This window comes from Vidua macroura, chromosome 7 (genome assembly GCF_024509145.1).
Source record: "Vidua macroura isolate BioBank_ID:100142 chromosome 7, ASM2450914v1, whole genome shotgun sequence".
NCBI classification, from domain to species: domain Eukaryota; kingdom Metazoa; phylum Chordata; class Aves; order Passeriformes; family Viduidae; genus Vidua; species Vidua macroura.
The window spans coordinates 20,268,492-20,295,679 of record NC_071577.1 but is presented as its reverse complement, the minus strand read 5'-3'; the positions used below and the strand labels follow the sequence as shown (position 1 = coordinate 20,295,679).

At 38.2% G+C, this 27,188-nt stretch overlaps 1 protein-coding gene across 3 annotated transcripts in view; it reads right to left on the bottom strand.

Moving 5' to 3' along the window:
* LOC128810204 (neurabin-1-like) overlaps positions 1-24,763 on the bottom strand; it is a 37,763-nt gene extending 13,000 nt beyond the window's left edge. For 2 of the 3 annotated variants that reach the window (XM_053982848.1, XM_053982850.1), the window contains exons 1-16: positions 24,675-24,763; positions 22,287-24,152; positions 13,957-14,089; positions 13,451-13,571; positions 12,834-12,938; positions 12,536-12,656; positions 11,966-12,112; positions 10,208-10,261; positions 8,185-8,414; positions 6,420-6,516; positions 6,147-6,333; positions 5,042-5,193; positions 3,897-4,230; positions 1,496-1,580; positions 854-925; positions 169-364 (exon numbers count right to left, since the gene is read on the bottom strand). In XM_053982848.1, coding sequence (XP_053838823.1) covers positions 169-364; positions 854-925; positions 1,496-1,580; positions 3,897-4,230; positions 5,042-5,193; positions 6,147-6,333; positions 6,420-6,516; positions 8,185-8,414; positions 10,208-10,261; positions 11,966-12,112; positions 12,536-12,656; positions 12,834-12,938; positions 13,451-13,571; positions 13,957-14,089; positions 22,287-23,897 — 3,645 coding nt within the window. In that variant the 5' untranslated portion in view covers positions 23,898-24,152; positions 24,675-24,763. The remainder of the gene's footprint in view (positions 1-168; positions 365-853; positions 926-1,495; positions 1,581-3,896; positions 4,231-5,041; positions 5,194-6,146; positions 6,334-6,419; positions 6,517-8,184; positions 8,415-10,207; positions 10,262-11,965; positions 12,113-12,535; positions 12,657-12,833; positions 12,939-13,450; positions 13,572-13,956; positions 14,090-22,286; positions 24,153-24,674) is intronic. The other variant, XM_053982849.1, reaches the window with a different exon arrangement.
* Positions 24,764-27,188: the final 2,425 nt, after the last annotated feature.

The following is a 27,188-nucleotide window of genomic DNA, read 5'->3' as shown; positions in this document are numbered from 1 at the left end:
AATTCCTGCTTGTAAGAGCTGTAGTATCTCAAACTTCTCCAGCAAAGTTTGTAAGAGGTGATGTGGTCAAGAACTAAGTCATTAGGCTTCCACACACTAGCCACTGATATTTTTATTTTATCAAGATGCAACACTTAAACATTCAAAGCACAAATTAGTAATCTTTACCTTGCTTCTGTTCTTGTCTTGACCATGCTCACAACCATCCTGCCCACTCTGAGTAACCTGCAGACTGCTACTTGAAACCTGAGGCTCTTTGTGGCTGTCTCCAAACCAAGAGAAAGGCATACAAGTAGGAACAGGGGAATCTGAATCTGATGCAGATAGATTGTTGCCAGAGTCATCCAAAAGTTCTCGGGAACCTCTGAGACAAGCAGATGAAATTCTGTTTAAATAACAACAGCAAAAAACTGCATCCCACCCCTCAAACACACAACCACCCTGTTAAAAACAAGAACAAACTCAAAACACACCACTTATTTTTACCAATTTCACAGCACAAGTGATAATTGAAAATGGATACTTGCCTTTAAATATCTATTCAAAATAATGAGTTATATAATGACACAAATTTTTGCCGTATTTCACACAATTTAATAATTTCAAATAATTGCTAACTTAATTTACTCAACATTCATCTTCCTAAGCAAAATACAGTTTTAAGGTTGTCTCCTCTACTCTCTTCTGTGAGATTAGAAGCTCATCTCTGTATCTTTAAATCTTCACAGAATTTTGCCACTGTTATACAAGAATGTACTTTAAGATCAAACATTAATGACAGTTTTAAAGAAATCCTTATAGGTTACAAATTTTAGCAATGCAGCATGTATGTATAAACTAACAAAAGAACTACCTGCTATCCAGAGAACCTCTTAGATTTTCTTTTTCTTGCTTCTTACCCTTGCCCCCAGATTTCCGCAATCCACTGAAGTGAAAAAACACGAATTTCATAAAGCATTTACATTTCTTTAAATCAGCAAGTTAGTTTTCACATTGACTTCAACTGTTACAAAAAGCCACATTTATATTGTTACACAAAGCATAATTTTGCAGATTATGCATGCAATTAAAAAAGTTCTGGCACTCATATTCTATTTAAGAAGCATGCACTACCCTTTTAAGAGCCACAGATAACCAAAATAGATACAAAAAACGCCTAAAGAAGCCTAGCATATAGTGGATACAACCAGGAGGAAAACCACAGTTTTACTATTAATGCTCCTAAGCAATGCACAGCAATTTGAACTAAGTCACTAACTACAGTATCAGTGTGTGAAATCAGCTGATATTTATGTTATACACTATGATGCATTTATTGCAGTACCAGTCTAAGTCTTTAATGTTAGCTGGCTTCAACAAGCTTTATCCCATCTTCAAAGGTGTTATGAAGTAGCATTACTGGACTCCTCAACATTGTTTTATTTAGAGAACATAATAGTCTCAAAAATAACACAGAACAACACTTATTTCGAAAGGAGCACATGTAAAATCTTACCCAAAATCTGGAAATCTCCTTTTGGACTTCCCTGATGGAATTCCTTCATTTGTTTCTGCTGTCTTGTCTTCATTTTTCCTTTCTTCTGTTTTTCATAGAGAGGTGAAAAATAAAAATGTTGTTGTAAAACTCTGCAGTTTTCAGCTACTAATGATGATGCTTTAATCAGATACTAAGACCTGGATGACAGTGTTAACTCCCATTCCCACACACAGATAATAACTGAAAATACTACAACCATATCAGCCAGCCTAAGTTATTTTCTGTGGCATCTTCCCATCATTCTGTCTGTACCAGGCCATTGAAAAATGGCAACATAACAGTTACTGACAACTACTCAAAAATATTCCTTTTGATAAAGAGTAATTCTATACTGTCTACAGAAAGGTAAAAATTACCACAGTATTTTGCTCTAATGAATGACAAACAAAGTTAACTTATGACAGGTTTAGAAAAAAATACATCTTTCTTTTGCAAAATGTCAACTTCAAAGCATACAACCACATAACCATATATATATGTATAAGATATACCATTTAGTATTTCTCTATTACTCTTGAAGTATTAGAGATGCTTCTCTAGTATTATTTTTGGTTCAGTAGCTAGTCCAGGCCAGCTGCTGCAAACACCGGCTACGCACACAAGCTGCCAGCTCCAGAAGGTGTGCCTAGCCAACATGATGGTCAGCACCTGGAGAGCTGACAGCTCCTGACAAGCTTACTGGAAATGCCACACAAACTGTGACTATTCTGAAGAAACAACTGGGACTTTGAAGCTCCTCCAAGACTCTTATTTTCAAAACTGGAATACAACCTCTTAGGACCAATTTTTTGCCAAAGGAAGCATGTTCAATACCAACTTCTCAATTATTATGCAAAATTAAGTGACAAGAACCACATGACCTCTTCTCATTGGACTGTGACAGATACTGAAAGTCCTAAATGTACTTACTTTTAAATTCTCAGGCTACTAGAATTTTAAAAAAATAATTGAAATACATTTTGTGCTGCAAATCAGGTGTTTCCTAACTTAGCTACCTGTGAAAGAGATGCAGTTCACATTTTGAGAAACAAAGTAAATTTGAAGGTCTACCTTCAAAACAACTCCTGACATGATATACACAGACTCCTTCAAGGACCATAAAAACCAAAAATCCTGTTTAGTACACAAAACTGAGGTCAACTACCCATCACTCCATCAGCAAATAACCATTATATATTTCAGGAAGGATTAACTCAAAGCTTACATACCCAACAGTCAGGATAGTCAAGAGTTTTCCCCCTTTTTTTTTTGCGTATCTAATCAGTAGTTTCTGATGAACATTAGAACTTTAGCTAATTAGTTAAGCACTCTTTCTAAATATATAACATCCAGTAAATTATAACTACAGTTAAACTGGTTATTTTTCCTATCAACTTGAATACAAAACTAAAAGAATTACTTTTAATACTGACATTTGTTTCCACCTCTATTTCCAGAGGTAGTATTTTAAGGAAAGAGGTAATTTCTTAAACACAGCATAGTAGGTTAAAATACAGACTGATACATGAATGGATGAAAAGGTAATAGAAACAATTAATTCAAAAAAGTAATAGGCAAACATTTAAATACACTTAGAAAGCAACAGTCGAGCAGAAACGGCATTTAGTGTCATTTTGTTCAGAAAGAGCAAGCTTTCAACACCAATCCTCATGTACTGCACTAATTAGCAATTCCAGGGGCCAATTTACAAAAAACAAGTTTACAATGCTTCTGCCATCTCAAAAAAAACTGTAGAAAAGAAAGCAAAATCACAGGTGTATTAGGTATGTGTCTTAATAAGTGGAGGGTTTTGTAGACTATTTTTGCTTGAGACTTTATAGAAACACAGAAAATAAGGACAGTATAAAAAAAATCCTGTTTCAGGGTATTAAAATAATGGTTTTGCCTGAGCTGTAGGGCAAAGACAGCAAGTCATCTGTCTTTATACATTTGTACTAGCTGATTACAGAAAATATCAAACATTTAAAAGATTGTATTAGATCCCTTTTTCAATTTTTAATAAGAAAAATGTCAACTATTCCTATGAAAGAACAACTAGTAGTGACTAGGCTGATTATAATACCTTTAACCAACTTCTAGTGACAAATATCTTAAGAGGGCATGATGAGTAATGCAGTAATTCCCACAATACTCAGAATCTGTATCTTGTTTAAACATTCACATAATGTCTGGAAGCACAAAGCCAACAATTAATTTTTCTGGGAATCAGGAAATCCATCAGACTTACTCTCCAATACATGGACACTTATGAAGCTTAGTTGTTTTGCAAAAATATATTAGAACCTTTCCTGATTACATCAAAAACCTGTAAAACTTCAATCCCAAAGAATTAAAATAATAATAAACCCTTAAGTCTTACCCTTGGCTTCTTTCCCTTTCCCCTTTGCTTCTCTTTGCTTAACATTCTTGAGATACCCTTGAGGAGAATTTGGAGTCATCCCTTCAGGAGGAGGAGAACGAGTGGTGGTTGTGCTATTTTCGTTGTTTGGTTTGTGTACTGGAGAAGAGTGTGTGGAAGCAGAAGGACTTGACTCTAGAGGACTTTCTGTGCTTTCTCTTTTCTCAGGCTTTTCACTCTTTTGATCTGTGTCATCCAGGCATGGGAGAGGTAATTTTTCACTTGTTTCTAAGGTCTTAGTTAGGTACACAGTGGAAGATTCTCTGTTGAGAACACTGTCTTCTGAATCCTCATCCTTCAATAAATTCAAAAGTTGTTTTATGATAAACATGACATATACTCATTTATTGTCTGTTCTTTTACCAGGGTGGAAGGATGTGCTAAGCAAATTTCCTCAGTTCAGGAAAATTTCTGAACTTACATACTTGTGGATACCATCTGAATCACATGAATCTGATTTAGAGGCTGTTACCCACCTCTATACACATCTTTCTGCACATCCCAAGTAATCTTTTTCTAGCCAAATCAGAAATGTTCTGGTACACCTTAGCCATTCCACCTCAACGTGGCCAGGTTTCAGTCTCACTGAATTAGTTCAATGTCCTCCTTCTATGATAGGCTCTTTCATATATTGACTATACCTCAATTCTTCAGTTGTTTTCCAAAAACATGAGAACATTTTACTGGTACACTTCTTGTGAACTCAAATGATGACTTATGGAATAATGAAGCATTTCAGAACTCTTTAGTTTTTGAAGAAATTTGGTAACTAACTTGTTCCAGATGAAGGCATAACAAGATACTAATTTATCTTTCACTACATATCACTGCATCAAAATCTTTCAGCAAGCAGAAGTAGCACAGAACAAGCTCACATAGTTATTTGCTAACTGCAAATTAACTGTGCCACAAAAACACACCAGAGTTCACATGTACGTTATGAACCCTAAAAGGTTTTTTATTTGATGCAGCATAAAACTACGTTGCTTCGGCACAGCCTGAATGAAGCATGGAGAACACTCACAATTGCAAATACAGACAAAACTCAAAAGCCATGGTCAGTATTCAGAGTGCATGATTACCAACGTCAGTACCAGTGTCAGTACCTGTACATTTGCAATCTGTTGTCCACCCCCAAGAGATTCTTTCAGCTTTGATCGAGAAGGTGGCTGGCGTTTTACTTTCAAAGCAAGCTGAGCTTTTGCTTTGTGGGCACTGGTGTCTAATCTGGGAGTATCCCCAACAAAAGCATCAAAATCTGCAACAAATACATACTTTTTAAAAAAGTAAACATAAAACCCAGCAAAAACTGGTACACAAGTCTGTGTACAAGTCTGTCTGGAAAAATATTCAGAAAGTAAGTCAGAATTATTCTACCTGTTAACCATTACTGGTTGAAAATACTTTTTATATTATACTGGACTATTTCACGTATTGCGTTGTGGCAAGCACACTTCTTTCTCTCTCAGGATTTTTTCATAGACCAGCACAACGGAAAGAAAGAGAAAACAACTTCTATTTCTGCTCCTCTATGAAAAATCCTGAAAGAAAGAAGAATGTGCCACAGCCACATTGCTTTAGCAATTTCTATTTAATTTGAAATATACTTTTACTCAACTTCTTCAATTAAAAAATAATAAAATCCAACAGAATATAATTGTCTTATGGATTGAAAACTGAATTCTGTTCTCAAATAGATGAAAATTTGTGCCCCAGATGTGCTTTCCTAACATCATTCTGTAGGATAGAAACTCTTTACAAAGTAAGAATTTACAAAATATTTTTAAAATTTCATTCTCATTTGAACCCCCATCTGATATTTTTTAACATTCTGTGCATAAAATTACGAGACAAAAAAAAACCATAGCAAGTTTACTGCAAATTACAGCTTGAAATAAATGGGATTTTAACTGGTATATCTCAGTGTTTTAGTCCCACTATTAGTTTCACTAACAGAGAATCAAAGAACAGTTAAAACAGTTGTCTCTCCATCCATCTCTTTCCCACAACACTTAAGAAATAAATTACAACTATACTGAAAATGTTGGGGGAACCTAACTCAAGTATCCACACTGACTCAGCTAAAACATTCACCCAGTCAGTATGAAACATCAAAGACCTCACTTCTCTTAACAACAAAAAAAACCACTATACATATAACTCCTCCTAATTTTCCTTAAGTGCAAATAAAAATTACTACAATCTACTTACCAGAAATCAGCATGTCTAAAGAATTTATTCTTTCTTCTATTGATTTGGATTCTTTTTCATTGTTGTCTTTTATCTTTGACTCGTTAGATTGGCCTGGATTTTGACAGTCATCTTCCAATAAACTGCCACCTTCAAACACATAAGGCATTTTCTCATATGCTTTTAATTTATTTTCAAGCTCTGAAATCTGCAAGAATTAAAATTCAGAAATGAGAATTTCTCCAAAGTCTCCAAAAATACAAAAGTTTATTTCAAAATATAATACTGCTTTACTTTTTCCTGATATATTTTCAGTTGTTCTGCATATTTCTGGTCTCTCTCTTCAAGTAGCTTTGAATGATCTTCTTCTTTCTTCAAAAATTCTATTTCTCTGGTGAAAGAAATATATACATGTCTATGAAGTAGTAATATACAGAAATGTAGAAAAACATGTTAAACAGAAATATGCACAACTGCATTTACTAAAAAGCATTCCATTAGTGAATGGTGACAAAAACCAATCTGCAAGGTATAACTGATTCATTAATCTTATAATGTCATAAAATTATGTATTTATTTGTATGCTTCTACTGTCTTCAAAAGAAAATACAGACGCCTGTGATCTACTCTGGGCAGAAAAGGATGTATGGCGACACTTTTTCTGCGAAGTTACAACCATCTCTCATTTTAAAAGTGGCAAGCTGCATATGCATAAGCCTGAAATACATGCACGACTCCAATCATTACATCTTACTTTCTTCCACAAAGATACATGCACACACACAGAATGTTTTCCTTCCAAAAGCTATGGCAAAATTCTTTGCTGGAAAATAAATTGTATTCCAAGTTTCTACTTGGTTCATCCTACAGCAATTGCAATGGCTGGGTTTTACAAAAAAGAAATAATGACTACAAGAAGGAAACAAAAATTAAAGCTGTTTTTGCCTGCATCATATGGAATGACACACACAACCAGAAAATAAGCATAAAACATCTACAACAGATGCAAAAGCTTCAGGGACAATCAAACGAGTAATGGGAATTTGCTAAACAGCAAGGGAATGGAACGTAGCATGTTAGCAGTCATCTTCACGTACTTTTGAACTTCCATGCGGATAAGCTTGGGAGGAGAGGGGAAAGGAAACCTTTAAACAGCTCACCAAACAGCACAAAAATGTACTGTGAAAAATAACACTTCTGGATGTGACTACAGAGCAAAAGATCTAATTGCCTTCAAAAGAATAAATTGCCTTTAAAAGTAAGTAGCAAGTGGAGAAATTGGGAACAACAGTATTATAGGTTTACAGCAACTACCAAAAGCAACAGCTGTGTTTTGTATTATCAGGACACATCTACAAATATTTTGCAATTACCTCTTTTTTTGCTAAGAGGGAAGATCATTGAACAATTAGACACTACCACAAAACAATAGTGCTGGAGTCCCCCACAGGTATATCTAATAAACAATATTATTTCTATTAAAAAACCTAAAGCCTTTAACAGATTGAAGATACTGTTTTCATACTGCCATTTTAGTGGGCTAGATACATATCCCCAAACTTAATTCCTCTCTTAATTTCTCCTACAAGATATAACTAACTCAGACTAAATCACATGTATCTGGCTATTATGAAATATCTTTTGATGCCTACTCTTATCTGGAACATTGAAGTCAGCCAAGCTGAGGGTTTTTCACAAAGAGCAACAGGTATTGCCTAACACCTCATATCAAATTTCAAGTATACTTCCAAAAAGTATAGATGCATTTCAGCTTTTAAATGAAGTTGTTTTTTTAAAGTTGTCATTGAAATATTAAAGAATTTTTCCTCAGCTATATATCAAAAGTAGCAGCAAGATTTTCAGAGAACCTTTCCAGAAGTTGGTGATGTAAGGTATGGAATAATTCAGCATTTGTAGCCCACTTCTTCCCTGCACTCTAACAAATGAAAAGAAAGTATGTTAAGCAAATTCTATTCCCCTAGGTATTGCTGACAGCTTTCTCCAAGTTGTAGAAAACATACAAGCAATAAATAGAGACCTGGTATTTTGGGGTACTTACTTTTGTTGGTAGTCTTTAAGCAATTTCTTGGCCTTGTTGTATTTCTTTTCAAGAGCATCACATTGTTCTTGAGTCTCTTTAAGACGCTCATTTACTGTTTTGCATAAATTTTGTGCCTCTAACCAGTAGGTCTCTAACTTTTTAATTTTCTCTTTGCTTTCATCCAAGTTTTGCTGTAGTTGGGCTCGATTAAATTTCCATTCACTTTTTTCTGCTTCAACAACTTTTAACTGAAAAGATTAATACTGAACAAATTAATCTAATCTAAAAGATGAAATAAAAACCAGTTGCTGATACTTGTTTAAGTACAGAATAGCTAATAAAAATGACATACTTATCAGTAATATGAAAACAGGACACAACTTTTAAAGTAATCACATCAACTCTTCCAACCCTTGCTAATCTAACCAAGTTTAGAACTGAAACTCAAGAGTCTTTTACTGCTTTCTCATTGGTATAGCATCTTTCTAGACAGATTAAATGACCAAGATCTGTATTATTAGTTTATATTGTTTAAGATCTCACCAGATCTTAATATCTCTGGAGAGGCCTACTTTGAATACCTTCAAAGGCAACCACAGATGAAGAATCTTAACCTGCGTAAGACAAGCTCCCTGTCCCACTACTTTGTTACCAATAGCTTTTTGAATAAAGATAGCATGACCAGTTGATCTTCCCTGGTAACTTTATATGATACTGGTCTTCCTAATCAATGATGGCACGTGCAGGTTTCCTTTTCTTGAGCTCATGTATGAAACCACCAAATATTCCCTCAGTAAAGGAAAGGGATGCCACCCCTTCAGCTTGATAGCAGCCACATTATACGTGGGAATGTTAACATGTGAAGCTCTCCAGGCCTTGGAGGAGTGAACAGGCAAGATACAGCTTAGTTTGTCCATGCCTCCTTCTCTGGGGATACCACTTCCACTGAGGAAATAAATCACTGCTTTTGAAGCCAGTTAAGATCACCTGCCAATGGAACAAGGATGTTGAAAGGACCGAGAATTCCTTGAATTTAAAAACGGGGTTGTAAGTTGTACTAACACCAACATTTTTAACAGCTTTTGTGCAATCCAGCTGGGCCACACACCAAGAATACTAGAAAGAGGAGGAGCACTGTCAGAAATCAAAAAGGGAACTGTCATAAGTAGTTTTGTCTGCCTTGCCTCAACAATTGCAGAGTGCACAAAATACCCCAATAGATACTGCTACTGAGAATTACTGCAAACTGAAGCACTATGTCCTCTTCACTTGCTACCTGTTCCCAGCAATGTGCTGCAACTTGTCCTAGGATATGCATTTCTGAGCAAGGCAACACAGAAGGGCAATGGAATAAAAGAAGCTGCTCACTCAGCACAGTATTTTCAGAAAAAGGCCATGTACAAATCTGCATCAGGGGAAAAAGCAGCAAAAAAGAACAAGAAACCCTTTCTCAGAATAAACAGAGGCATTGAACAATCTTCAGCAAAAAACAAAACTACTGAAAAAAACTCTCTGCCCAGACCAGGTCAGAAATTTGAGGAGGGAAAGAGGGTAACAGAAATAACTTTCTGGTAACAGAAAGACAGCCACAAACCATTGTCTGGCCAAATCTATTCTCAGATAAGACAAGTTCGATCCACTGGTAATATTCTCATATTTGTTTATGAGCTGTTTCATACAGCTCTCCACAATATTCAGCTACTCTAAGCAGAAATACTGAAGCATTCATTTTGAAGTGGAGACTTGGGGTTTTTTTTAGTTGTTTTATGTGACTTTTGGAACTTTACTTGTTAGGTTGATTTCTTTTTTTTTTTTTTTTATTTTTAAATTGAGCATAGCTCTTCAGCTCATTCAGAAATGTCTGTCTAGCATAGAGTAGAGAGTGCCTGAGGCATAAACTGATTGCTGCCTTTTGCATTCAGCCTATTCCTGGTAAAATCAGTAGCCATAAAAGCAAAACAAAAAAAAAAAAAAAACCAACCCCAAAACAAACCACCCAACAAAAAAACCCTAACAATAATTATATTCTTTGAAAACTTACTTTCTCCTTCAGTTGATTCACTTCAGCTGTTGTTACAGCATGTTTTAATTGTAGCTGGAACAGATGAAAAAAACTCTATGAGCACACACAAAATTACATTTGAAAATGCTAGTTTTAAGTATTTCTCCATTATTCCCTTTTTCCCCAAACCATTGTTAGAGTGGTATAAAGTCAACATAATTATTGGTCAATTACAGGAGAAGTAATCATGAGCTTTTATTTGAAAAAAATTAAAAATTAGTCAAACCTCAAGCAAATTCCACAGTACATAACCACCCTAAAAATCTCCCATTGTTGTCTATACATTAAGCTGAAAAGATTACAATGAAATTTCAATGTGCCAGGGTAATGAAAAGGCAGCAATGACAACTGGGACATAGAATAAAGGAAAAACTTAACAGTACTAAATATTTTTACAATCAGCACTTAAAAATAAAAGTGCTGGCTTTATTTTAAAATTAAGCCATGTCTTTTTACACCACAAATCTTCATAGGATTATTAGAAATCAAAAAGACTACACTTAAGCCAAATATAAAGATTTTTTTAAACAAGTATTAATTGTTCCTTGTATCTCTTTCCATCTGTAACCCTGCAGAGATTTTCTTTTTTTGTCAAGGCACATTGCACTAATCCCAAATTAAAACTGGTGAATCCATGACAATTCTTCATTTAGATTTTGTTAGTAACAGCACAGTAATGATCCTGCATGAGATTATAATTGTATCCCAAGTAAATACAGCACTTAAGAAGCTTCAGCTTGCTGCAATGCTTCCAAACCTAGAAAAATTGTGAATGTTCTCTAGAGATCAGCAGCCTGCAACTTCTTCACTGACACATTATCAAGAGAACAAACTTAGGAGATCTGCAAAAAACCAATCCTTCACAAAAATAAGCTGATGTAGCAGCAAATAGCATCTGACAAAACAGTTTCTTTGCAGTATATTTTTCTCCTCCCAGAGTGAAAATGACAGGCACTTAAATCTACCACAGAAGCCTGGACTACTAAATGCCAAAGTCTGTACCATTTAAGTCCCTGACTAAATCCCACAGCCCTGAATAAAGCAAATATGCTCTTTTATAAAAACCTTGGGAAAAGAGAACCGTACTATTTCCAATTACGTTGTGATTCAGAGCCTGGAATGCCCTATTGGGTTTACAAATCCATTCCTTCCAAAAAACACACCATAAAAATACTCTCCAAGCCAAAAATATGCCTATCTACAGAATCAAGTGTTTTTATGTACACAGATTTCTCAGAAGACTGCAGAGACTAAACCAAGAAATTAGATACGTATTTCACGTCTTCCTGAAAAACATCTTACAACAACACCTGAGTCCATTCAAAACAGGCATATTTGCACAACCCCCACGCTCTCTGCAGCTAAAGCCATTCTACTGGGCAGCAAACACAAGCCAATGGGCCACAGGAGAACTAAGTGAAGCATCCTATCTATCTAATGCAATACTCAGATAACAAGGACAGAGTTGGGGCTGGGTTCTACTGCTTCCAAGGGCTTTTAAAATTTAATTTAAATCAAAAGATTGTTTAATGTAAATATGCATAGGGAAAATGGATATAAAAAATTACAGAAGACCTACATTCCAATGGACATTTACCAGAATATTTATTGGTGACACTGGGAAAAAACAAACCCAAAGCAATGAGAGAGAACATGAAGGAGATTATATCCAAATCCTACAAGGTTCAGGTATTTCCCAGGGCATCACAATGAATATTTAAGAAACTGCTACAACACCTCTTTAAATTTAAGAAGAGACTGTGCTGAATCCATATCCAGTAGTAAACCAATATCTTCATTTTCAGGAAGATCAAAAACTTCTACAGATTTTCCATGTAAATGTGACTCATATGTATCCTCCTCATCATCATCATAGTCATCATCCTGAAAAAATGAGAAAATCATGACATTCTGTAACACACAGACACTCTTTTGCATTAAGGTAGTAGCAATAACCAAAGCATAGAATCAAGGAATCCAACCAGCTGCGTAACTTTTCTCGACTAGTTACTATTCCTTTTTAATTTCTTATACCTGTGGTAAGTGTTAAAGATGACTTGCAAACACCTTCATCAAAGTTCCACAAAAGAGAGCTAAGACAGACATGCATGAAACTACCACATAGAGCTGACAGTTAAAAGTGTTTTTTGGATTAGTGATAAAGCAAAAACCATGTGCCTTGACAGCAGTAGGGTTTGAAGTGCTTATTTTCCTGTTCTTAACAAGTGCCTGTGTTATACTTTTTTTACTTCAGTTTGATTAAATCCCACCATTCACCCCATTAGCAAAGCATGAACAATGTTTTACCTGCTCTGTATCATCATGAACATAGTGCTGCTCGTACAGACATCTCTCTTGCTCTAAGGTCTCACTAATGAGACGGGCTACTTCACTCTCAGCCCCTGGCTTCTCTCTCCCAATCAGGAACCTACAGGAAAAAAAAACAAATTATCTTGCAGCAAAAAATCTCAAGACATGCTTAAGAAGTGAGTTTGCTACACTGTTGCCTTCCACATCTTTGTAAAATTTTCATACTGTGGTTTTGTATTCTCCGTGAATGAAAAATGACAAAAAGAAACTATTATTTCAGAGAAAAAATACATACCTCACGGTGCCTTTGGTGTTCTTCAGTACAGTGGCTGCAAAGAACTGAGTAACTCCCACTAGACTTATGCCATCAACCTCAACAATCTGATCATTTACTTGAATTCTGTAAAATAAATAAATGCTTAGCTATCAGTTAAATAATAGTATTTTGGCTTGAAACATTTTTGACATGACAAATACCACTTAAAACTCACTAGTATTTACAATGATAAATTCTGACCCCATTGAAATTGCTTTAAAATAGTGTCCTCATCCTCTGTTACTATGCAAATCATCAATTCAAAATTACACAGTATTTGACTTGATGATTTTTACATTATTTACACAGTGATTGGTGTTATGGAGTGTCAACATGATTTTGTGGTACTTCTACAGATGAGCTCATTTTGGATGTTTCTCACATGTGCTGTAAGCAGATCTACAGTTACTTAGCAAAAATGTCCTATAATAAAAAACTCATTTTTTAAAATTTAACATAAAGCAGGAATGTAATAATCATTCAGCTGCATTCAGTACTTTTGTACTTTTAATCACAGTATTCAGCATATCTAATGAAATCAACTGGGCTCAGTTGGAAATTTGTAAAAAGCATAATTGATTCAATGAAAAACTCACCGTCCATCCCTCTGAGCAGCTCCACCATCTGTTATTGTTTTTACAAAAATACCTAGTTTTTCCAGTCCCTGATCAGCACCAACTCCCATTCCAATGATACTGATGCCCAGACCCCTGTCACCTAAGGGATTAAAAAATCTAACATTAGCTGCATGACATATGATGTTAGCAGTACTGAGTTGTTTCAAAGCATTCCAAGTCTTTCTACACAAAAGATAACAGAAATTCACTTTTAAAAAGAGAAAAAAATAGAACATATTTTATATGTAGATACTACTTAAAGCCTTTTTGCCCTGTAGCCTTCCTAACTTCAATTCAGAATGACAATCTGCACTTAGTAGAGGCCTGCCCAGTTAACACTCACTAAAATTCACCAGAACTAGCCACAAATCTAACCCTAGACACATATTCAAAAATTCAAGACCTAAATTTGGGGAATATACAGTTATGGTTTTATCTTTTGTTCCCATAGTATCTCTTGCAAATGTTCAAGATTTGATTTGTACCTTTTTCAATTTCCACAGGAAACACTTCCATTTTTTCCACCCTTTTCTCAAGTTCATACTCAGCTGAGGCTGCCACAGGGTCAACTTCTTCATTACGTCTATCATAGTCCTCATTTGAGTAAGTACTGAAAACCTAAAAAATGTAACAGAAAACTTTTTTAAATGTCTTCTCACCTCCTTTCAAACATCATATAATTGAAAGACAATCCGCAAGGAAATTATTATGGTATTTTCAGAGATCTCATTTTCTAAACAACCATCAATTTAATAATTACTGCTGCTGTCACACAGTTTCCAGCTTGCACAGAAGTAACACTTTAAGTTTCAAAACAATTACTTTAACAGATTTTATCTTGCAAATGCACCAAACAGTTAAAAGAAATCAGTCAGCTCCTCTTTGATATCGTGTGACTTTTTTATTAGGACTACATTCCACCAAATCCTTCCTCTCTTCTTCCCTCCCCCCACACCATCTGCCAATTGCAGTGTTTCAAACAGATGTAGTTTTCTGATTCTGCAAGGGAATCACGCAGTTTCCCAGGAAAAGGAAATGCCTTGCTACATACATTACTATTTTTAGTATTCACTCCAGCTGAGTTTCTGAATTGTTAAAAATAAAAGATAAACAAACAACATAAATTAAGACAGAAATCTAGAAAGGAAGAATAAGTTATATGTAACAGGGTTAATCTTACATATTAGCATGTTCATTAATTGTATTTAAATCAAGAAGTTTGGGAAAAAAAAGGAAAAATATCGCACCCCCATTTGTCTTATCTGCTAAATGTTTTGCAGGCACTGAGTGTTTTATCCAACATCATTGTAAGACAAAAAACAGCCATTGCAGCTGCAGCAGCCATCTCCCTAATCAAGAACATGCAGCACTGACATGAAGTTCATTTACACTGGCTTACTATATTTTTGCAACTGTTGTATTTTCCGCTGAGACTACCTAAACAGGTAACTGCAATGATGGAAATACAACAGTGTTAACTGTAATTAACATTTTCCCTGTGAATTTACATTCACTAGTATATAGCTTTAGCTCTGCAGAGCAGTAGATTCAGACACTGAAAAATGGTCATTGAAACAGATTATCGAAAGGCAACCAATATAATTCAGTATTTCCCATGAGGAGCCTACTGTATCACCTTCAGACTACAACTTGAGATCAGTTTCACAAACTCTTCCCAAACCCTGCAAAACACCTACTCCAGAAATGTGGCATGGCCATTTAGTCAGTCCAGTAAGCAAGCAAGATTAGATCCAGTTGGCTGAAAGGGAAGGGAGAAATCCACTCTCAGAAATCTTATGTCCTCCACAATTAAAGAACCTTTCTTAGAAGCTGTTATTCCTACATCTTGCATAAAGGTTAACAAATAAACTCCTCATGACTTATACAGATACCAGCAGGCAACAACTGGACACAGGACAACAAGGGTCACACTTACAGTATGTCTTCCATGAACTTTATAGAAAAAATCTGCAAAACAAAGAAAACCATCTAAATGGTCTTATTCTACCACTATGAGAAAAAAGGTGGCCAAGTTCTTTAAATTAATCACCCTCTTCAGCCCCCAAATCACTAAATAGGATATGCAGCAGAAGCATTTCATGAAGCATTATTCACCCTTTGGAACAAGACCAGCCTAGTTTGTTTATTTTTCATCCCAACAGAAAAAGCAGCATCTCCAAAAACATAGTCAAATGATAATAAGATGAAATTTAAACTAAAAGGAAGTTCATGAGTGGACAAATGATAACTTGTTAGTGAGAATATTTGAGTTACTGAGGACAAATGAAATACCGAGGCATGAAAAAAAGTATGAATTCATATACATACAATCTAGTATTAACAGTATGACTAGAATGTTAAAAAGATAACTATCAAATGGTTGAATGAGCACAATGTGGAGAATGGCAGTAGTTCATTTCGGAGACAGTGACAACTGTATTTTCTTAGTTCTTTACTACTCAGTGGTCTAACAGAGCAGAAGATGATGCAAATAGTTACTTTCTACTGAAGAATGACATTACCACAGGGATGACCAGTTCCTTGCACAACAGTATAAAGTGCTAGAAACTTGGAGAAGCAAAGTTGCATTGTAACAACAGCATTATGTAAGCTGCAAGTCCTAGGCCACCAGCATTAAAATATCTCTGGAACTTCTAAAAATGATTTCTTATTTTTCCAGCTTAAAAGTAAAAGAATTGTATTTTAGAGTCTCATGGAATTTGCTCCTTTTTATACAAAATTGATCACAGGAATTGTTCATCTACCAGGAGTGGATAACAGAATTTAAAACTAGTGGCTTAAATTCCAGTGATATTTATAATTGCTATTAATAAAACAATGGCATAAACATATCTATGCAAATGAAGAATCCTAATATTTATGCATACTAGCTTTCTAAGAAAAGCCTGTTTGAAACCAAATCTGCATAATTCACACTTCTGACTTAAAGTGACAGTTGACAACTGTATGATAACATTTGGGTAATATTCTAAAAACCATAACCTCACAATTAAAAGAAGATAGTCCCATTTCAAAATAGTTAGAACAACACACCTCTCTCCAAACTTCAGAAAAATAATTGTTAGGAAAAACACCAATTTACAAAGAAAGAAGAAAAGTAAAACTTATAACCAGAAGCCAAACACTGCAAAAACAGAAAGAAAAGCAAAAGCACACTACAAAAACTATAACTGAAGAGTCAAGGGTAGAATACAGAATTTTTTATTGTGGAATCATAACATTGCATTCATCTTTTATGAGAAAGAAAAAAATGTTGATATTAATATAGAAAATACAGAACTGGTCAGCAAGTTGTTCTTGCCAAGTAGCAAAAGTAACATTTAAATGTGGATAATAAATAATGTAAGTTCGCAGTTTAGAAGACTGATGAGAAAGCTAAACATGTTCATCCCTGCACTATGTCTGGCAGGGTTTAGTCACTGAATCAAATGCATTACAGACAAAAGAATTCTAATCTTACTATTCAGAAACCACTGCTAGCTAGAGATTTTAAAATTATTAGTACCACAACTGGTATTTTTAAAAGATATATTTCAGCAAACACAAGTTATTGGCTCAACACAGGGGAAACAGATGAATTTTACTTTGGAAACTATGTGAATTTCACAAGCCTTTTACCACAGCTTGTCATATATCCAGCAGGTTACCCAATCTATTATTGTAAAACTTACATATCAAACATTTACTAAAAATCAAACCAGAAGATGTATGATTAAAAAAAAGAAAAAAGCCGAAGACAGCTTGAGTTGAAACAGCCTTTTTCCAGACAGCTGAACAATCATCATAGCATCAAAAAACAAGGACCCATAAAGGCACCAGAAAGATTCATCACAGAACTTTTTAACACAGGTAAACCTATAAGCAGAATTAAATGCATTTAGGCTTAATAAACATTTAACTTAAGATAAATTTTACTTATATGAAAACTAAACTTTCAATAAAGGTTTAAAGATTATATTTTCTCAAAAAACCCCAAAACAACAAAAAATTTCAAATGTGTGTGAAAATATATACCTTCTTCCTCCAGTTATTATCCATGTTTTTAACCTCTCATACTGTTAAGTAACTTGCAGGAATGCCATACTCTCCGATGCACACAGAACAAAACAGAATTATTTTTTGTGAAAAGTCACTGAAAAGCACCATGGAGAGACTGAGATGAAAATATGAAGAGAAGTTATTTTGATGTTACATTATAAATGTTGTAATGTTGATAAGCAGAGCTTCAAAACAATTAAAATCTATGACTTTAAACAAGCAAATTGTCATTGGAAAAGATCCCAAAGTAAAATAGAAAAACACATTATTTTTGTCAAGAAAAAAAATATTAATTCCCACATGTAAGTCAATTCTGTTTAAATCTACTCTCAAAATCAAATCTATTTTCCTTCATCAACCCTCACCCACATCATATACTTGCTTCTTAATGCCACAGAAGTACTTTACTGAAGTGCTTGAGCAATGGCTGACAATTGACCAGCCATCAATTCTCTAATTACTGAAGAAACTCCAGGGTGTGGGTATCTTCAACCAGCCGGTGTATTTCGTGCCCCTTTTTGTGTACGACATCGTAAGTACACAAGTGAACGGTTCAAAAATCAGAGGCTGTAGGAAGCTGAAGCACCACACTACAACGTTGTGTTAAAACACCAGTCTACACATTGATCTAGAAAATTTGTGCATCTCCTAAAAGTGCATCTTCTAAAAGCATTTGCAGATATGCTGTCAAAATCTAATTCAAGAGTTATCTTCATTTAGCTCTTCATTAACTTCCACAGTAAGCAGTTTTGTACTAAAAACGTTGAAGAATAGGAAAGGCTGAACACCACTACCATTTGTGCCCAGCTATACATAAAACAGCTTTACTGTGATGTGCAAGACAAATGGCAATACTATGAAGCATTCCTATATTCTCTCAGAAGCAGCTGAAACTAGTCTGGTTAGGACAACACGCGAACTATGAAACTGCTTTCAGTTTCCTTATGAGACAAATTTATGCTCAGCTGTGACAAATACAAAAGTAATGCCTTTTTGAAGGTTTGGGGTTTGCTCTGTTTACTTTTTTAAACTGTTTTCTTGACTAAACCAGCTCAAAATATATTACTATTCACAAAAAGCTGGGAACAGACACTCCCATGCAACATAAACTAGATAACACTGATAAGCAAACAGAAGCAAACAGCAGCAGCACTGTACTGTCTTTTCAGCTTACCTGAGCTACAGAATTTCTAAGGATCATAAATCATTGCAGAAGTTAGTCACTGTGCTATTAAAGGCTTGGAGGACAAAGTTTGACACAGTCAGAGGTGAAAACATCTCAAGAAATCAATTTGAAAACAAGCATTTGTTTTCCTAACAGAAAGTTTCAAAATTACAAACGTCAAACAGCACTCAAGTCATTACATTTATGTTAATTAAAGCCTTTCAAGGTAATCTCATAACAGACAGCAAGTTAATGTCTACATTACAATGGCAAAATGAAATATAAAGGGATGGCAGAAGAATTACCTGATGCTATTTGCATTGTGTGTAATGTTGATTGTTTACACAGTTTACTCAGAAAACTTTAAGACAATGGCAAATTCAGTTCCCTTGCAAATACCTTGGACTGCTGAGTGTGCTTTACATTCCTTACTGGCTTCATATGTGGCAATAAGAGACTAAAAATTGCTCATATACCATAACACAAACCTGGGATGTGAAGTTCTGCTAATAACTGTACTGTATAATTCTCTAAACTACTCCAGGAAAATAAGAACCAAGATAAAATGTTCCCCAGGGTTTGGAAAGATCAAACAGCAGCAGGACTTAAGAAAGTCTGGTCACCCACAGCAAGTAAAAATCCCATATGTCATTTATCAACAGCTTCTATGGAATTTAAACACTTCTTTTAAAGTCACAGCTGTGCTTGCTTTCACAGACACAGGGCAACACAAAAACAGAGTATTTGTGTAATTATGTTCCATCTTTCTGGAAGTTATCAGATCAAATTATGTTCTCAAGCCCTGCTACAGATGTCAACAATTATGGACCTCCATCACAGGTCAGATGCAGTGCTAACAGTGTTAGCTACCTTACACACCCCCTGGGAGCTCCACAGTCTCCTTCTTTTACTCAAAGACCTTGCCAATATTACAACTGACTAGAAGCTTTGAAACAGAAATATTAACCACGTTCTCTTTGTTGCAACAGTATAAATGCTATTTTAAAGGTGCCTTAAGTTCTATCCATTACCAACAGACATATCCAACCTCCCTTTTTCATATTTCAAATACAACAGTCAAAGCTCCATCACTGCAGAATGCTGAAGATCTGAGAATGTGCTTTTTCTTGCCCAATACATTCTGAACATTTTGAGTTCTTCAACTCTACCAGATACCTCCTAAACAGCAACTGCAAGAGATACAGATGGTTTCTTTGTCATCACTAGAGATGCAGAATGAAAGTAGCAAAAACGCAAGGCCTCTCTCAGGAGCATCTGTGAGGAGAAGAATCACAGACCTTCTCTAGTGGCTATGAATGTCTGAAAACGGCACTCACATTTTAGTCAAACTTATTAGACTAAATAAAGCTGAAAAAAAAGAAGCTACTAACTAGGATACATTTCTCACTATGGCACTGATCTAAGCTGTGGGTAGAGACCAGGAATAATCTTTTAGCTACCACTGAGATTTTTTCCTCTTACAATTTAAGATGCACCAAAATCGATGAAGAAAGATGGAGAGATTTCCTTCTGTGAGGTAAAACTGGGATTTTCTAAAAGGTTATTGAGATATCAAAAATATACAACTAAAGAAAGTTCTGGGTAGGCATAAAAAAGTTGGAAATTTTTATTTTACAGAATACAAATCCCCAAAACCATATAACTGGGACTTATTCCCACTAAGTATCATAGAAAACATGAAGCAAAAAGGCAGACATGGGAACAGAAATCATTGCTTAGACAAAAGGAACAAAGAGGGAAAACCTATTGAAAATAACATGCAGAAAGTGGTCTCTATACCCAATGTAGGAAAGATACAGTCAAGTTTCACTGCTAGGGGATAAAGGAAGGCAAGTATCACAAGCTTCAATTCAAAGGCCTTAAAATGTATCTCAATAACCCTATTGCTATTAAGTACAGTTTATTCTGGCAATCCAAGTGCGGCCTTATGGCAAGAACTATGTTATTTTCATAGGAAACCGCTAACAGTTGTTTCTAACCATTCATCTCTCGATTGTGAAATGATAATCTGAGACAGGTTGCTTCCTGTGGCTTTCAGAGAAGCAGCTATAATTGAACAGTGCTTGTTACCAAAACCTGAGTTTTTGTCTACATGAGAGCTTCCATCACAGCTGGCACTGAGATTTCTACTAGGGCTTTCAACTATGTCTGGCATAGACACAGCAAAGAAGGCAAAGTCTGTTAACAGCCACTGCTTCAGTAGGATATCAGCAATGATCAGTAAAACCCTGCCTACAGCAGGAAGTCACTTAACACATTTATAGTACACTCTACATGGCACTTTGCTCAGATACTGACTGCACAAATGCATGTAGAAATGGACTGATGCCCCTCTGGCTCTCTCCCAGCCCTAACCAGACTCATTATGCAGTTTTCAATAGCACGACTCTCCCCTTCACTGCTCCAGGTCACCACTAAAGCAACATCAACTAGAAGAAAAGCCATATAAAGTCAGCTTGTCTATGGAGAGACTATAAAAAACCCACATGCAACAAAACTCACATTTTGCCAAATTTTTTTGCCACAATCAAAACATCTTCTGGGGTACAGCACTGGTGTGTGCTAGCAAACTGGGAAATTACAGCTTTCTGCTGTGGGAAGTTCAAGAATCAACAGAATTTTTCCATGCCTCTGATCAGTAAGATCAGTCCTGACTCTCTACAAACAAAGTGTAAAAGCTGTTTATTAAAAATTATTTCTTTCAGTCATGTGATAGTAGAAGAGAACCATGCTGAGGAAAGTCTGTACCATCTCCCATTCCATCCTTGTCCATGTCTCCCAATTCTCCTTCCAAAGTTTAACAGACTAGAGACTATGGGTAAACATAGTTTGAGTTGTGGAGCAACTTATTCTGTGGGTGTTTTTGGTGGGGGAAGATCAGACACATACATCTTTTTAATTTGTTAAGTTAGAACTTACACTACTCCTCACCAGTCAGTCTGCCCTAAAACTTGCAGTTCTGCAACTTTGTCCCTTCAAAATAATCATGCTAACACTCCGAAGGCTTGTTCACCTATCAGTATTAGAACCAAACAACATATATATGGGTATTATTGGAGAGAATTCTAGAATCTTAAAATACAAGAACCAGTCATTTGGTATTTCCTTATAGTTAATTCCATAAACAAGTCTAAAGTTGAATATGAAAGTTTTCTATGGGGAGGTTTGTTGATTTGGATTCTTTTTAAACTTTTGTGCCAAAAGGAAAACTGAAAATAATAATTCCTAATGCTTCAATTTTAAAGAAATTAAAGGATTAAAGGTCAAGGTGTTGTATCTGCTCCTAAAAGATATCTGCTGCTGAAAAAGTCCAGCAAGTAAAATCTCATGTGCTTCACTACATTATCTTATGAAGCGGCTGTAATTTAGAAATCACTTGCGACTAACTAATAGAATTTCTGAAGTGGTAACTTCTCTCATACTTAGTGTTGAATAAAAGTTATAAACATACACTTATTAAATGCTTTTTAGAACTTTAAAAAAACCAAAAAAAAACCCCTCAAAATTTATTTCCTGAGTATTTTTGACTGCAAAACAATTAAAAAAAAAAGAAAACTCAAATGTACTTACTTTGATAGGAGCTGTTGAGAACTTGACTTTTCGGTCTGGCGCTGGATCTTCCTCTTCAGAAAGTCCAGGAAACTCCTCATATTCACTGTCATACATATAGTCCTCCTCTCCCTCCAAAATTTCTTTGCCTTCAGGCTCTTGGTTTTCTGCCTCTGTGTCCCTGTCATCATCAAAAGCTGCATTCTCTATTCCAAAATCACTGAAGTCCTCACTTTGCTTTTCTAACACTTGCTCCTCTTCTTCAGCATCCTCTTCCTGCTCTAGAACATCCTGTACTTGTGTAACTCCACCGTCTCTTACAGACATTCCATCTCTTTCTTCTTCCCAACTGATCTTGCTGCCATCCATAAACTCTTCTACCACTTCCAAAGCACAGTCACTTCTCTTCCCTTCCTGTACATCACATATGAGCTTCTGATTCTCTTGATCAACATAATCTTTCTCCAAACCCTTTTTTTCATGCCCCGAGGTTTCATCTTGTGCAACCAGCTCTGTGTAAGTCACCTGTGCGGGAGAAAACGAGGAGCAAACACTATCTGGTATCTGCTGAGCCTCCTGAGCAGACACACTGCCCATATTCCATGGGCTTCTCTCAAGTACCAGTTGCTCTCTTTTGTCTTTTCCAAGTGCCTTGCTTGGCTCATCTCTGCAGATCTCAGGCACTTTGGGGAATGAACCTTTCTCCAGACATCTTTCAGCAACTGCAGATGAATTCAAAGTGTGCTGGCCTCTCAACGGGTCCTGATTTGGAGAACTATAATTTTTGGAAGTTTCTTTGGATTCTTCGGTATCACTGTCACCCAAAAAGCTTTCCAGCCTCCTAGAAATGGGCCCTGCATTCAGGAAGGAAGATTTGGAACCACTATTAGCATGTTGCTGCTTCAACTCCTCATTACTTTGATTTTCAACTTTCTCCAGTGCTACTGGAGGACTTGCTTCTGTATTAAAACTGAAGTGGTCCACCACATTGCTGCAGTCAGAAGCTGAACCATGTCTCCTCTTATCTTCACTTCTTTCACATTTGCTAGGGGAATATCTGTCCACTGAGCTCCGCTGTTTTATATTTCTCTCAAAGAGCTTCCTGGTCTCTGAAAATTTTTCTGCCAGGGCTACTTTGTCCAAGTCTGCCTCATCGCTGCTACGGATGACTTTGTCAGCAGCAGAAGACACGGACGATGAATCCACAGGACTGCCATTGGGGCTGGTAGTTGTATTAAGAAGATTATTTTTTTGGACAATGAGAAAAGATGGACTACCTGGAGACGATCCATACTCTGCTGCCGTGGCCCGGCTGATCAGTTTAGTCTCAGCAGGTGGACTGCTTTCACAAGAGGTTGTGGAGGAAGAGCTTCCCATTTGCAGAAACATATTTTTGATCTTGTGTACTCTATTGCCGTAAGTGGCAGCTCTGCCTCGACTGTGTGGGTCACTTCCCCCTCCATTGGAAGAGGTGCTTAGCTTCTGATGCAAGCCTGTTTTGTTGGAAGAGTTATCAGGATTGTTTACACCATCAAAAGAGCATTTGATAGCATGGAAATCAGATTTGTAAGCATTTCGGTGTGGAGAAGCACTTCTTAAAGTCCTTTCCCCCTTGCCTTCGGTCTTCATCATTGTTGAAGAGAAAGCTCTCTCCACTCCTTAAGAAGAATGGGAAGAACGATTCCCTAGCACAAAGCTTCCACCCTCCAGCACTAGGCAGTGTAGATCCCACAGAAGATCCCAAAAGCAGCCTTTCACTCAGTCAGCCTCCCTGCTCGTACTGAAATGGAACGCAGGGGACTCTACATGGAGAGAAAGAAATCAAAGCGCGTGAATGGCCACATCGGGAGTTATCCCCAGCGCGGATCGCGGTATCCGGAAAGCCATCTGCAGAGACACAGAGAGTTTCCATTAGCGCGGGGCCTCGCCGGCGTGTGACACGAATCCGAAACTCGGGATGGGAATCGCAGCCCAAGACCTCTCTGCGGGATAAAGCCCATTGTGTCGGCCGGGACGCGCGGACCCAGCTGCTCCTTGAGCACCGACCTGACGGCTCTGGCGGGGGATGCAGCGGCGGCGGGCGGCCCCCCCCGCCCCCTCCGGCTGCCGCCCCTCCGCCAAGGGCCGTCCCGGGCTGGGCCAGGCCGGGTCGGGCAGCGGAGGGGGAGGGCAGCGCCAGCCCTTCCTGCCGCCCGGGGGAGGCCGGGCCCGGGCCGGACCGCGCGCACGCACCGCGGCGGGGCAGGACGGAGCGGCCCTGGCACCCCGCGCCGCCCGGAACGGGGGAAGCCACAAGTTTCGGCCCCAAGTTGGGGCTTCCCCGTGGTGGCGCTTCTGCGCCGCGGGGCCTGCGGAGCGCCAAGCGGAGCCGCCCCGGTACCTCGCCCCAAACTTTCCGAGCCAGCCTACCTGGGGGCGGGGGTCCTGCCGCCTCCTTCCCCTCAGCGTTCCCAGCCGCCCAGCGGCCGCACACACCACGCCATCATTATCCGCCGCCACAGCCGCCCGCCTTCCCCTCTCTCTTTCTCCCTCCCTGCCACCCCCCCGCCCTGCCACCGCCGCTGCCGCCGCCCCGCGCTCCTCACTCCACCCTCCTCCCGCCCCCGCGGCGCGCTCAGAACCGCCGCCTGCCCGCCCGCCCGCGCCGCTCCCCGGCCTCACGCTGCTCCGCGCCCTCCTCCGCGCTGTGTCTCGGGCCCGCCCGCGCGCGCTCCCTGCCTCGCTCGCACACAAAGAGAGGGAGCGGCGGGCGCGCCCCTGCTCCTCTCTCTCAGCGCCACGGAAGAGACGGGCTGGGGGCGGCGGGCGCGACCGGCCCGAGGGAAGCGCCTCCTGCGCCGGGATATACCACGCCATAGCGGGATACGGGTTTCGGGTGATACCATGTCGGCGAGGCGAGCCGGCGCGGGGCAGCGTCGGTGGGTGCGAAGCGCTCACCGCTGCCTCCGCCGGGGGAGCTGGAGACGGTAGGGCGAGGGACGCTGGAGAAACGCGAGCTGCTGTGATGCTGCGCGCTACTTTCAAAGCCCGGGCGGCCAGCGCGGCGCGGGGAGCGCCAGCCCCGGCTTCACCGCAAAGCAGCGCGGTTCCCGGGAGGGAAAAGTGGCGACAGCTGCCGCGACCGAGGCTCGGACAGCTGAAGTAACAACAGTATCAAACATTCCTTTTTTTTTCCCTCTTCCTTTCAAAAATCAAGTTTGTTTTAGCCTCTCCTAAGCAGGTAGGTGTCAGAGCACAGGAGGATCCACAGCCGAGGCGGCGGCCGGCCCCTCCGCGCACCTGCTGCCCGCGCCCCTGCGTGGGGACCCGCGGTGCCGTGCGCGGTCCTGGACACCGTGACATGTCCGCGCAGGAACGGGGCTGAGCCCGCTGGGATCCCTCGCACGCTCCCCGGGCGGGAAGTGACTGCAGCTCCCCAAGACTGGGAAAATCTTGCTCGTCAGCGATAGCCCTAGGCAGTAATAACCGCAGTTTAGAAAGCAGTATTCCATACATTCAGTTCTCTCGTTTGTTAGTCCAAATAAAAGCACTGGCTCCAACCTATTGATCAGTCAAAGATAGAATTTGGACTACTGTTTAATTTTGATTGCAGTTCCTTTCATACATATAAAGCTCACACAAAATTATTAGAAGAGCACAGAAGAGTACTGGTAGTTACCAATTACCTGGCAACTCTTGTTGGCACCTGGCAGCAAATTGTGTAACAGTTATTTAGAAGTCTTAAGTACTAGCTCCTTGGGAAAAAAAAAAGCTTCACTGGTTTATTACTCAAGTCTATGATGAAATTTATCCATTCTCCCAGACATTCCAATTGACTCTGGCTTAACTTGGAGTCACAAGCTTGATCTAACATCTATGTTATTATATTTCACAGCTAGATCTAAAATCTATGATACAGTTTCAAATTAGCCTTAATCATGATTTTACAATAAAGTAAAATCTTACTATTGATAGAACAGTGTTTCTACAACAGCAACAACATTGTTCAGACCTTTTGTGTTTTCAAACATTGCAGAGGCAGTGGAATTTCACCAAGATCTGCCATTAGCAGTCTTACATACACTTGGTAACACCATTTTGAATAAAATTTTAATACAGATGTCGCTGTAAGAGCAACAAATGTTTCATATTTTGAATATGTAGGCCTTATTAAGAACACATAGAGGTGATCTCCCGCACACTATGGAGGTGGTCCTTCATATCGCATTTGTAGGTTGGGTTGAAATTGCAAGGCTTAACCACCATCTTTCAATAAATAGTCTACAAGAAGCTACTAAGCAAATGTTTTTTTAACAAACCAAAGGTATGTACAATGTTGCTCAGCAGTTTAAGCACTGTGGGCAGAGAACATTCTGCATTCTGAGCAGGGAACCTGGAGGCTGTTCAAAGTAAAAACGGCAAGAGTTCAGGAACAACATAAAAACAAAGCCCAAAGCAGCTCTAAACCATGCTCAGGAAAGCCTGTGGCCTTTGTACTGGGTGCTGGCTTAAAGAGGCTGGAGCAGGAAGATATTCCTGTGTTTTGAACTCTCCCATAAGTGAGAAAGCAGGAATTGTAATTAGAGACCCTGAAAACAGATTTAATTGCATCAAAGGACTCCTATTTCTTTACAATTTCCTATCCTAAATAGGAAGACATACAGGTTATTTTGCCTAGCTGTTCTGCTTAAGAAGGACAATATTTATCTAGGTCAGTTTTCTGGGTTTCTAGTGAGAAAGACTGAATTGCATTCAAGATGAGTGCAATGTAAATGTGAAAGAAAGAACAGATTTGTTTACCGAAACAATTATTAAAATGATGGGAAGGATTCAAGATAAAGACCTCTGGATTTTGAGCAATAAAGTGATGTAGTTTATGATTTCATCATAGTGAATAACTGCAATAAAACCTGGGAAGAGTATCTTACACATTTGGTCTGTGGT